Source organism: Octodon degus, unplaced genomic scaffold, assembly GCF_000260255.1.
Source record: "Octodon degus isolate 3935 unplaced genomic scaffold, OctDeg1.0 scaffold00080, whole genome shotgun sequence".
Classification (NCBI taxonomy): Eukaryota; Metazoa; Chordata; class Mammalia; order Rodentia; family Octodontidae; genus Octodon; species Octodon degus.
The window spans coordinates 11,714,626-11,726,649 of record NW_004524656.1 but is presented as its reverse complement, the minus strand read 5'-3'; the positions used below and the strand labels follow the sequence as shown (position 1 = coordinate 11,726,649).

The following is a 12,024-nucleotide window of genomic DNA, read 5'->3' as shown; positions in this document are numbered from 1 at the left end:
CAGGAGCAGCCGTGGTTGCAAGCTGCCGGTGGCCAGCTGCCGCATGACGCCTCCCCGCCCAGCACCAGAACTGAGTGCAGGACCTTGTGCAGGGCAGACAAGCGCTCTACCACTGTGGACCTCACCAGCCCCTTACAAACATTATTTTGACACAAGGCCTATGCTGCCCACGTTGGCAGCCTCCAACCTGCAATGCTCCTGCCTCAGCTCCTGAGGAGCTGAGACTAGCAGTGTGTGCCACAGTGCTGAGCTCAATACAATCACTGGAAATTAGATATTACGCCATCAAACCTACACAGGAAACTGAGCAACATCACTGTGCATCTGACATTAATGCTAGAATTAGGCTGTGAAAATGGTACACAGTCTAATGAAACCATTTTGAAGTAAAGCCTGCACCCATGTTATGAAGAGACCGAGGAGCCCAGAGCAAAACAGATCATCCTCCATGACACAGGCACTAAAAGAATCAATACTCAGGCCCAAGTCAATCTGAGTCTGAAGTTCATTCATTATACTGTCCTCCAAAGGACATAGTACTAGGGGCTGGTCATAGGCTAAGAATTCAGGACGAGAATTTACCTTCGTGAATCCCTTCAGTTAAGAAAGTACCATAGAAGAGCTGCACCATAGGATTTTCAGATTTGTTCCTGGGATTGCTGCTTTTAAAAAGAGGGAGACACGTATGTTATCATTTGTATCAAACAGTGTTACACAAATCCTGAGCACCATCAGTCACAACCAACCAGATACAGACTAAAGTGAGGGATTAGACCACTTACTGAACAGATATGAAGTTAAGAGTTAGTCCTTTCAGTAAAACAGCTGTATGTTTAGGGGATCATCTTCATCCAAGGAGGGGGGAAAGCAAACCGCTGTAAGGACTAGCTCACAGTCACCCCAAGAAGTTTGACTAGAACCAGCAATTTCCACTTGAGAAAAGCATTTAATTCCCCAAGCCACCGTTAGGAGGTACAGACCAACCCTCAACACTCACTTAACATTAACAGCCAGCTGGAACGCGTCCTCCAGCCAATCCAAGAGCTTGTGCGTGAATTCACTCACATCTTGCTGGAGGAGAGGCACAAATTGCATGAGTTAGATGGACACCATACCCCAGAAGTGGAAGTCTGCCCTTCCTCCCACCAGCAGCTTCTACTACTATGACAGCGTTTTTGTCTAGGGCCCAACAGCACAGACACAAGAACAGAACCCACCATCTAAACACCAACAACACAGTTCCTTACGTAACTTCTACATTGTGCCTAGAAGGAAACTGAAACTACTGATTTCAGTCACAACTGTCTGATACAGAAAAAACAAACAGAATCATCCACTTAAGTCTTTCTTTAATGATACTTTTTTTTTTTTCCTGGTAACGGGGATTGAACTCAGGACCCTGCGCTTGCCAGGCAAGCACTTATTCTACTGAGCTATCTCCCTGGGGCCCTAAGTCTTTCTTTAGAAGTCCAAAGAAACAGCTGTAGTCTTCTAGAGCAATGGGAGATCTGAATGGAGGAAAGACACTCTTGAAGAAGCTGATCCAGTCGTGATAACGTTAATTTATAGGTAGAGGTAAGGAAAAGGTACATACTTATGTCTAAGAGCAAAAGTGCTCAGAAAAGCTGTTAAACTCAGCTTTAGTTGGTTTTGCAGAAATGGAAATCTTTCCAATGTCGTGCTGGGGATCAAACCCAGGGCCTCCCTCACACTAGCCAAGTGACCCACCACCAGGATGCACCTAGAAGCGCAGCAGTAAACCCACGGCACACAGGCCACAGCAGGCAGTTTATGGCACTGAAAGCACTGCCCTAGATAGTTTTTAAACTAACAGCTCTACCTGGGTCACCCAAAGCAATGGGACAGACGAAAAACTTGGCTTCTCTTGGTGCCATTCTGCCTGGCTCACTGCCGTCTTCTCTAAGCTCTCTCTCCCCTTCTGTTCCAACAGCAGCCGTGTAAGTCTACCGCTCTTTCTACTGCTCCTCCTTCAGCCCTTCAGAACTATCGGTTCTCCCTGCGGCACTCTCCTGCTTGCTCTTGTACCACACAGGCACCTGCAGCTTGCTAGGCGAAACAAGCAACACCACAGTAGCACTAATACCACAGAAGCATCAGTAAGGTGTGACTCCAAATCGGAGTGCTTGAGGGAAAATAAGAGAAGATCCTTTCCTACCTGCTGTTCCTCGGACGACCGGAATGCTCCCTTCAACAGATCCAGGGCTGCAGAAGGGTCTACAGATTTTCGATTTGATCCCATCATAAGAGCAAACAGATACTGAAGCTCTTGCATAAACATGATATTTCTCTTTTCCTAAAGAAAACACAGCCATATGTAATGATTCATACAAGGTCTTATTTGGAAGATCCACACAGGAGAGAAGTCGTCAATAATCACTCTCTAGGGGCTGGTGAGATGGCTCAGTGGTCTAAAGCACCTACTTAGAACAAGCTTAGCAAAGCACAGGGACCGCGGTTCAATCCCCCAGCACCACATGCCAGCCAGCCCCGCCCCCTGGTGGGCTGAGCTGGCCACACATACACACACACACACACACACACACACACACACACACTAAATAAACTTAAAAAAATAATAATCACTCTCTAAATCATCTTTACCTAGATCTAAGTCAGTCAGACCTCAAAGTACATCATGAGGGCCCTGAAAAGGACAGGGGATTACTCTAAAGTCAAGAATAACTATACAAGGGCCGGCCAAATAGCTCACCAGATTAAAGCACCTGCAAGCAGGCGCAGGGGCCACAGATTTGATCCCAGGGCCCACCAAGCCAGCCCCGCCCCCGCAGCACGAGGCACTGGGTGTGCTGCATGCCTGTAATGCCAGCGTGTGGGAGGCTGTCAACAGGCGGATCACTTACGAGTCTGACCTAGTAGTGAGACCCTGAACACCCTGTAGACCCTCCCCCAAAATACAGGAAAAAAAAAATAACTATATATAAGTCAGAAATACTGTGGGAAAGACAGAATGGTCCATTTCCTGAAGCTAAGCTCCCTCTTCTGTTAGGAGAACACATTACACAAATGTAAAATCCAAAAAAGGCAAGATCAGCGAGAGGAGGCACCTGCTGCGGCCAGCACAGACTGGCATCTCTTAAGGAGAGCTGGATGCAGCAGCTTGCTGTTCTCCACCCCGTGGCCTGAGTAGCCAATGGCAAGGGGAGGGTTTCACACACAATGCAACACACAAGGGTTCTGAGTGGGCCCACCCAGGGAGGGCAGCACCGCTGAGTTAGGCAGTGTGGCTCCCCATAGTCTTCAAATCATTTTCTAATTGTATTTATTTATTTTTTAATGTATTTGGTACAGGGCCTCACTATGCAAAATGGACTCATAGTGATCCTCCTGTTTTCAGCTCCCTAGCACTGGGATTACAGGCATGTACCCAGGGGTGGAGCCAGCGTGGCATGTGGTGTCATGATCAAACCCAGGTCCTATGCTTGCCTAAGCACGTGCTTAGTCTACTGAGCTATCTTGCCAGCCCATGTTTCCTAATTTTATATCAACTTAAAATTTATACTTTTGGCATACCTTTAATTTTGTTACAAAGAAGGAAGGAGTCATTTAGAAATGAAAACCAAAGAGCAGGGGATATAGCTCAATGGTAGAACACTTGCCTAACATGCACAAAGCCCTGGGTTAAGCATTGCAAAAATAAAAAGAGAAATGAAACCAAATATTAACACAAGCCAAAGTGTTGTGGTCTTCACCTTTAGTCAAAAATTTAATGCAAGGCAAGGTGGCACACACCTGTAATCCCAGGACTCAAGAGGCTAAGGCAGGAGGACCGCCATGAATTTGAAGCCAGCCTAGAATACACAGTAAGCTCAAGGCCAGACTGAACTACAGTGTGGTGACCTGGTAGTCAGGGCTGTCATCCTTTCTAAGCAAAATGGTCACATGTTTGAGCCCAGCCTGGGTAACAGTGAGTGACTTAGTAAGACTTATGGTTTATGTCTACTTGTCCCCCCAAAGTCTCATGCAGTCATGGGGTGGGGACTTTTAGAGTTTGTGATTAACTCATGATGCACTGGGATTATGTGTGATCCAAGGCTGGGATTATGGGTGTGAGTACTTCCCCTAGCCTGGGGCAGAGAGCCTGAATGTAATATAAGAGACAGAGAGACAGACTTTCGGGAGCCATTGCTCCTTGCTGTTGCTGCTGCTCGGCCGCCATGAAGTGCGGCTCTGTGCCCTGTGCCCCTCTGCCTTGGAGCCAGCTGAATATGAACTGAAACCTCCAGTAACCGTGAGCTAAATAAACCTTTCCTTCCTTCATTTTGGGTGTCAGGTATCTGTCCCAGCAACGAGAGAAAAGTAGCTAAGACAAAGAACTTATCTCAAATTAAACAGAAAAGGGTTTGCGGTATAGCCCAATAAAAAGGCCCTCGGTTAAATTCACTGTTTGAAAAACAAAAAGGGGGCTGGGGAGATGGCTCAGTGGAATAAGTGCTTCCCTGGCAAGCGCAAAGGACTGAGTTCAATCCCCGGTTCCACCAAAAAAAAAAGAAAAACAAAAAGAGAGGGCTGGTGAGATGGCTCAGTGGTCTAAAGCACCTACTTAGAACAAGTTTAGCAAAGCACAGCGACCGCGGTTCAATCCCCCAGCACCACATGCCAGCCAGCCCCGCCCCCTGGTGGGCTGGGCTGGCCACACACACACACACACACACACACACACAAATAAATCATTTTTTTTTTTTTTTTTTTTAAGAAGAGGCTTTGGGATGCAGGAACTAAGTGATGGTAAAGAAACTTCTCAGTACCAACTTACCGTGTGACTTCGACAATTTTCAAGTACATTTTGTGGCAGACTATAGCTGAGAACAAGTCTTCGAAATTCAGGCAACTGAAAGAGAGACTGAAAGAAAGAAATGAATTTACCCTTCCTTTTAAGATAACTGCAGAAAAAAATTTTATTCCAAAGTATTTTCATCCACATTTAAAAGCACATGTAACTGTCAACCTAGTGATTCTATTATTTCCCCCCCGCAAAAAGTATATATTGGTTATACAAAAATTAACAAAACTATAAATCCCCTAGGTAAAACAACAGAAATAAACTAAGACCATGAAAGGTTAATACATTAAATAAATGATATTCTGTTTATACATTATACAATTATAGTCTTCAAAAGTTAATTTTTTTTTTTTTTTTTTTTTTTTTGCGGAACTGGGGATTGAACTCAGGCCCTTGCACTTGCCAGGGAAGCGCTTATTCTACTGAGCCATCTCCCCGGCCCCTAAAAGTAATATTGCAGAAAAATGTTTCTACAAAGAGCGCTAGCCAGGTGTGGTGGCACATTCCTATAATCCCAGCCCATGGTGGCTGAGGCAGGAGGAGCACGCTGAGTTCAAGACCAACCTGGGCTACATCCATGTGTGTTTGCTTAGGGGGGGAAGACTGGCTCCACAGCAGAGACTCACAACTCACACTGTGCACTTAGAGCAGCAGACCTTACTGCCCTCCTGCCTACCATAAGCACTTTTTTTTTTTTTTAAGTTTAGCTGTACAAAGTAGCACATGTCTGTAATCCCTGCTACTCGAAGGCTAAAGCAGAATATTCCAAATTCCAGACCTGGGCAACCTAACAGGAGACCCTGTTTTTACAGAAGGGCTGGGAGTACAGCCCTGGACCAGGGGTCTGGGTCCAATCCCCAGTGCAGGGGAACACAGGAGGGTAGTCAACAGCAGGCATCTCTAGCAGACAGCACTTAGCTGAACTTCTAGGGGAGAGGGTTTCTTTTTTGTATTTTTTTAGGGAAGGATCTACAGGGTGGTCAGGGTCTCACTACTCGATCAGACTCCTAGTGATCTGCCTGCTTACAGCCTCCCATGTGTGGGATTACAGGTGCACACCACCTCGCCCAGTCTCAAATGCTGTCTAAGCGTGCCCCAGGGGCAGGGGTGGGGCTGGCACAGCAGGCCCGAAGATCAAACCCCACCCCTGTGAGGGTTTCTTTTTATTATTGGTAAATCACACTTTTTCTATATCTTTTCTAAGGTAATTTTTAAAACTGCCTTTCATGAACGTAACTTGTCATTCCCAAACATTCCTCAAATGAAAACCTTGCTAGGCTACATAACTGAAGTTCTAGAGGCAGCACCCTTGCAGAAAACGTCCTGTATTCCAAGAGCCCAGGTCTGCTTCCTGACGTCAGAGTCAAATCTGGAGCACGTGCGTTGGCACTGAGACCCTGCTCTCCCACACCAGAGGACAGAGCCTAGCACGGGGCCAAGTTGCTACCACACACCCCCGCTGTACCACGAGGCGCTGCTCTCCTCTGCCCAGGCAGTGTTGCTACCAGCACACCCCCAGCCCTTCTGCCACCACGCGAACCTCTGTATTTCTTTTCTCGGTGAGAAACGCAGCTGCGGTCTTGGTGAGCTCACTCTACCTTTTGGTGGTTCTTGCTCCACCACCACTTCCTCTCCCCACACTCTGCACCACACACATCCTGCTCCTCCCGGTCCCCAAGTTTGGAATGCGGAGCAATGAAGCTTTTCTCGTTCTCAAGCACTCACGTCCAGTGCACAGCATGGCTCCTGGACTGCACCTCATGTACTTGCAACTTCCTGGCCATCTGTCCCCACACCCAACTGCTCTAAGCTGGACCCACCACTGCTGCCCTGGCTCACTGTGCACAGTCTCCCTCCTTCTAGAGTGGCCTCACCATCGACACCACACAGCTTCTTTTGACCTCTCCTCTCTAGTGTGACCAAAATTAAGCTTCAGACTCACTGAAGCCTGGAATCTGGTAAAAGTTCTTTTACTCAAAGTCTGGTCATCTTCCTAGGGGACTTCAGTCAACAGCCAACCCACAGAGGGAATCCCTGAAGCTCTGCCTTTAGGATCTATCAGGAATCTAACTGCTTCCAAAGCACCCAGCTGGGGCCAGGCCACCACCAACAGGACGAAGGCATCAAGTCCTGTGCTCCGCTCTGCTCTCCCCACAGCAGCTGGAGGAGCCCTTCCCCCTGGGTCAGGACTAGCGCTGCTTGGGAGCTTCTCTGACTTCCACCTCACCCGAACCTCAGTTCTGGGAGGCCCCCTCTGCTCTTAGCACCTAGCCACCTGGGGTCCCTGAACACACTGAGCCCCTTCCCACCCTCGGGGAATGGCTCTGTGGGTTCCCTTCTCTGGAAGGCCTTGATTCCTTCACACACAGCTCTGTCCCTCACCTCCCGTCACCAGGCTTTAGTTCCAGGAGTCTCTCTTCAACGAGACCTAGCACCGGCATTACATTACCACTGGCTCCTAGCTCTCCTGAAGCATTTCCAGCCTCTCTCACTCTGGTCTTCTTCTGTGGGACCAATCACAGCCTCACATATGACATGTATTTACTTAAGAAGTTAACTTGTTAACTTTCAGTTTACTGTGCATCGCTTTTCATGAGAATTTAAATTCCATGAGGTCACAGCTGTGTGTCTTATTCACTCCAATATCTCAAAAGCCTAGATCAGTGCTAGACATAAAACTGGTGTCCAGCAACTGTGGAAGAAACTCATGCACACCCTCGAGCCCAGACACCTCTGGGTTTCCTGACAGTGACACTGCCCTTCACTCCAGCTGTACTCCGCATTAGGGACATATCAACAGCTGAAAATGCAATTCTCAATCACACATTCAGAAAATCTCACTCTTGGACCACAATGTGGTTTCTGACTAGTTGGTCCAATAACTCTCAAGACACCCTCTCCTTGGGGCCGGGGAGGTGGCTCAGTAGAATAAGCGCTTCCGTGGCAAGCGCAAGGGTCTGAGTTCAATCCCCGGTTCTGCAAAAAAAAAAAAAAAAAGACACCCTCTCCTGGCTGTCAGCAGGGACCCAGGCAAACTGATCTTCTGCCTTGCTCCTTGTTGTTTTTTTATTTGTTTGAGACAGGTCTCACTGTGCAGTGCAGACTGGCTTCGAACTCGCAAGGTTCCTCATGCCTCTCGAGAGCTGAGATTATAGGTATATGCCACCATGCCTGGCTTTTCATTGCTCCTCGATCATCAGTTCCTTCCTGTCATTTTTTGCCCCCTCAATCTAGCTTTTAACCCATGGTCAATAACTACCTTCATTAAGTTCTCAGGGTGGCCGTTTATGTTCTCATCTTGCACACAGTAAATCCCTCAACCACATGAATTAAATCTTCAATTTAAGAGCTTCAAAGTTCTAAATCAAAATCCTTACAAAAATAGAACATGGAGCTGGGTGAGACAGCATACACCTGTAATCCCAGCACTCCAGGGAGACTGAAGCAGGACTGCTAGCCTGGTCTGCATAACAGGGTGAGGTCAGCCTAAACTACGCATCAGGCCCTTGTCTAAAAACAAAGGAGGGCTGGTGAGATGGCTCAGTGGTCTAAAGCACCTACTTAGAACAAGCTTAGCTAAAGCACAGGGACCACGGTTCAATCCCCCAGCACCACATGCCAGCCAGCCCCGCCCCCTGGTGGGCTCGAGCTACCCCCACACACACACCCACACACACACACACACACACAAATAAAAAAAATAAAAAATAAAAAAATAAAAACAAAGGACCCGAGAGGGGATATCACTGTACATTTAAAGACAACAACATCAAGCAGACTCAAATTTCTGAAAATACTTCTACAGCCTGAGTATCATTTATCTGAGCTATTTGAACTAGAGGTATCTCAGATTTCTGAGATTTCTGTATATTTACAGACATTTCACCAGCTGAGCTTCTCTAATGCAAGTATTTGAAGCCAAATGACACCGTGATCCACCTGGTTACTCCGGCCAGAAACAGTGGCATCTTTCTCAACTCTCTCTTAAGCAGAATGTTCAACAAACCTTAAGGTGTGATTGTCTCACTGGTGTTTCGTCGCTGTTGGTTTGGCTCTGCAGCGCTGGAGCTGAACCTGGGACAGTCCACGGAGCTACATACCAGGCCATTTACCCTGAGACCGAGTCTCGGTAAGTCACCGCACTCACTGTGCTGGGCTCCAACTTGGGCTCTTCCCACCCCAGCATGGGGAGCCCAGGGCACAGGCGCGCGCCACTGAGCCCAGCTCTCAGGCAGGCTTGCACTTCCTTCTCTCCTAACTTTGGCTACATCATCCCCATAGCCTGCTTTTATCTTCTGGATGGGGGCCGACAGCAACTTTGCCATAACTGATACCTCCTCATTCGCTCTGGTTCTTCCTTAACACAACAGTCACTAAGTGCTAACTCCGAACACATTTAGCACATTACAACAGTAGATGTCATTCTTACTACTAATTTAGACATCAGAATATCTACATCTGGGGTCAGGGAGAGGGCTCAGTAGAATAAGCGCTTGCCTGGCAAGTGCAAGGGCCTGAGTTCAATCCCCAGTCCTGCCAAAAAAAAAGAATATCTAAATCTAAAACACAGCTGGGTGTGGTGGCACACGCCTATAATTCCAGCACTCCACAGGCTGAGGCAGGAGGATTACTGTGAGTTCAACACCAGCCTGGGTACAAAGTGAGCTCAAGGCCAGCCTGAACTATACCGTGAGACCCTGTCTCAAAACAACAAAAAAAGGGCTGGTGAGATGGCTCAGTGGTCTAAAGCACCTACTTAGAACAAGCTTAGCAAAGCACAGGGACAGCGGTTCAATCCCCCAGCACCACATGCCAGCCAGCCCCGCCCCCTGGTGGGCTGAGCTGGACACACACACACACACACACACACACACACACACAAATAAATAAAAAAAAAAAAAAAAAAAAACAACAAAAAAAGAAAAAGGAACACAGCACAACCATACCTGAATAACAGCACTGAACCAACACGTGTTGCCAACATTCTTCAGCCCAACCGGCCAGCCATCAACTCTCCTCCAGTCACTGGGGTTGGGGTTTTCTCCCCAGACTTCACAGCGTTTCCTCTTTGAGCGTTTAGTTTCCGCAGAGGTTGCCTCATGCATCCTATACAGTATTTGTGCCAATGTATCACAAATGTAAAACAAAACAGAACAAAATGTTAAAAAAGGACAATGGATTATATACAGAGGATATTGGTAATAGGGATGTCTTGGTACTTGCATAGAAAATTCAGAATACCCTAAAGTGATTTACCAGGTCATCACTGGACATATAGAAGCTATATTTACATAAATGGAAAGCAAGGTTTAAACAGAAACCTTAAGCCTTCCCTAACAGAAGTTACACACCCCATAACGGAGCTGAGTGGAGGCTGAAGACTAGCAGGGGTTGAGATACTGTACTCACGTGTCTCCAACCAACCACATGCCCTATCAAACATTTCCAGGACCAGAGAGATGGCTCAGTGGAAAAAGCGCTTCCCTGGCAAGCGCAAGGGCCTGACTTCAATCCCCGGTTCCACCAAAAAAAAAAAAAAAAAAAAAGCATTTCCACAGGACAGGGCAAGAGCAACACCGTGCCAAGGGGCAGAGCCTCCACATGGTGCAGTGGACAATGCCTCATCACGACAGTGGATATTTCAGAGCAGCACCAGTTAACCACTAGATCAGCAAAGATTAAAATAATAAATCCTCTGGCTGCTCCTGAGACAGGGTGGTTGAGTGGTAACTTCCATTTAAAAATACCGAACAATACACCCTTAAAGTTGATAAAGGGAATGGGTAATATTGGCCAGATACACAGCACTGGGTTCTTGCTTTCTGCTAGCAATTATGAACTACAAAACTGCAGGCTTCTACTCACAGACATTCTTCTAGTCTCCAAAAATAAGCCAAAGGGCTGGTGAGAGAGCTCAGCAGACTAAGCACCTGCTTGGGCAAGCCCAGGCGGGTTCGATCCCCGCATCACATGCCACGCCAGCACACTGAGCTCGCCACCAAGACCAGATATGGTGGCACACGCCTATAATCCCAGCACTGGGGAGGCTGAAAACAGGAGGATCACTATGAGTCTGATCTGTATAGTGAGACCCTCTAGCAAATACATTTTTAAAAAAGTAAACTAAAGTGCACTCTCTCCTAAAAGAAATCTCACTCAGGTGTCATCAAGGCACTGGGCAGAATTATCCCGAGCGGCATTCACAGAGCTACTGCCTGTGACCTACACATAATGGTGATGGACAAAGATTACAAATTAAACAATAACCTGTTAAGATCTCTTCCATCAGCTTGAATTTTGGGGGATTCCAGCAGACTCAAAGCAATGGCAGCCTGAAGATCATCTTTGTTATCATGAGTGAGATCTATCACTTCTGTAAGATAAACAATTCAATTAGTCTATACCCTGGAAAGTGCCATTTGCCTGCAGTACAGGGAAAAAAAATCAAAACATTCTTGAAACCAGATATACTCTAGCTGTCACTACAGTGACTTCTGTGCGGCAGGACTTTATTTCTCTGTCCCAGAGCCAAATGAATACCCTTACAGCCAGCTAGCTCTACTGCAAGACCGCAGCCAAGAGCACAGACAGAGGCCTCCAGAATGTAGCAAGCTCTCGTATAGTCTCATTCCACAAAAATAAAAAATACATTCCTTCCTTGCCCATTAAAGTCTCTGCCACTGCAATGGCTACATACAAAGCATTCAAAAAGGGACACTCAGCCCCACACAAACTCTCCTAGAGAATATTTGAGTCTTATGAAGTCAGCGTAGTAACGAGTATACATATACCAAACCAGTCAAAAATAGCATGAGAATCTGCCCACAGTGCCACACTGCAGCGCCACACAGCTACCTCCCAGCACTCAGGAGGCTGAGGCAGGAGGATCACCACAGGTTCAGGGCCAGCCTGGGATACAGGAGGTGCTATCTCAGCAAAAACAAACAGTATAAACAAGGAAAAATGAAAACTTACACATGACTACAGGCACACCCAAAAGACCCTAAGTATTAGCAAAGAAAATCCAGTAATATACAAAAAAATTACGTATTAAGACCAAGTTAAGGGGCTGGAGAGATGGCTCAGTGGTCTAAAGCACCTATTTGGAACAAGCTTGGAAAAGCATAGGGACCGCGGTTTGATCCCCCAGCACCACATGCCAGCCAGCCCCGCCCCCTGGTGGGCTGAGCTGGCCACACACA

At 47.1% G+C, this 12,024-nt stretch overlaps 1 protein-coding gene across 7 annotated transcripts in view; it reads right to left on the bottom strand.

Annotated features, from left to right (window-relative positions):
- The window catches only part of Usp28 (ubiquitin specific peptidase 28), a 68,068-nt gene that overhangs the window by 28,961 nt on the left and 27,083 nt on the right, over positions 1-12,024 (bottom strand). For 4 of the 7 annotated variants that reach the window (XM_023721090.1, XM_023721091.1, XM_023721092.1 and 1 more), the window contains 6 exons: positions 11,090-11,195; positions 9,769-9,928; positions 4,796-4,882; positions 2,177-2,314; positions 998-1,071; positions 583-662 (listed from right to left, as the gene is read on the bottom strand). In XM_023721090.1, the coding sequence (XP_023576858.1) occupies positions 583-662; positions 998-1,071; positions 2,177-2,314; positions 4,796-4,882; positions 9,769-9,928; positions 11,090-11,195 (645 nt within the window). The remainder of the gene's footprint in view (positions 1-582; positions 663-997; positions 1,072-2,176; positions 2,315-4,795; positions 4,883-9,768; positions 9,929-11,089; positions 11,196-12,024) is intronic. The other 3 variants (XM_023721089.1, XM_012515844.2, XM_012515846.2) reach the window with 1 other exon arrangement.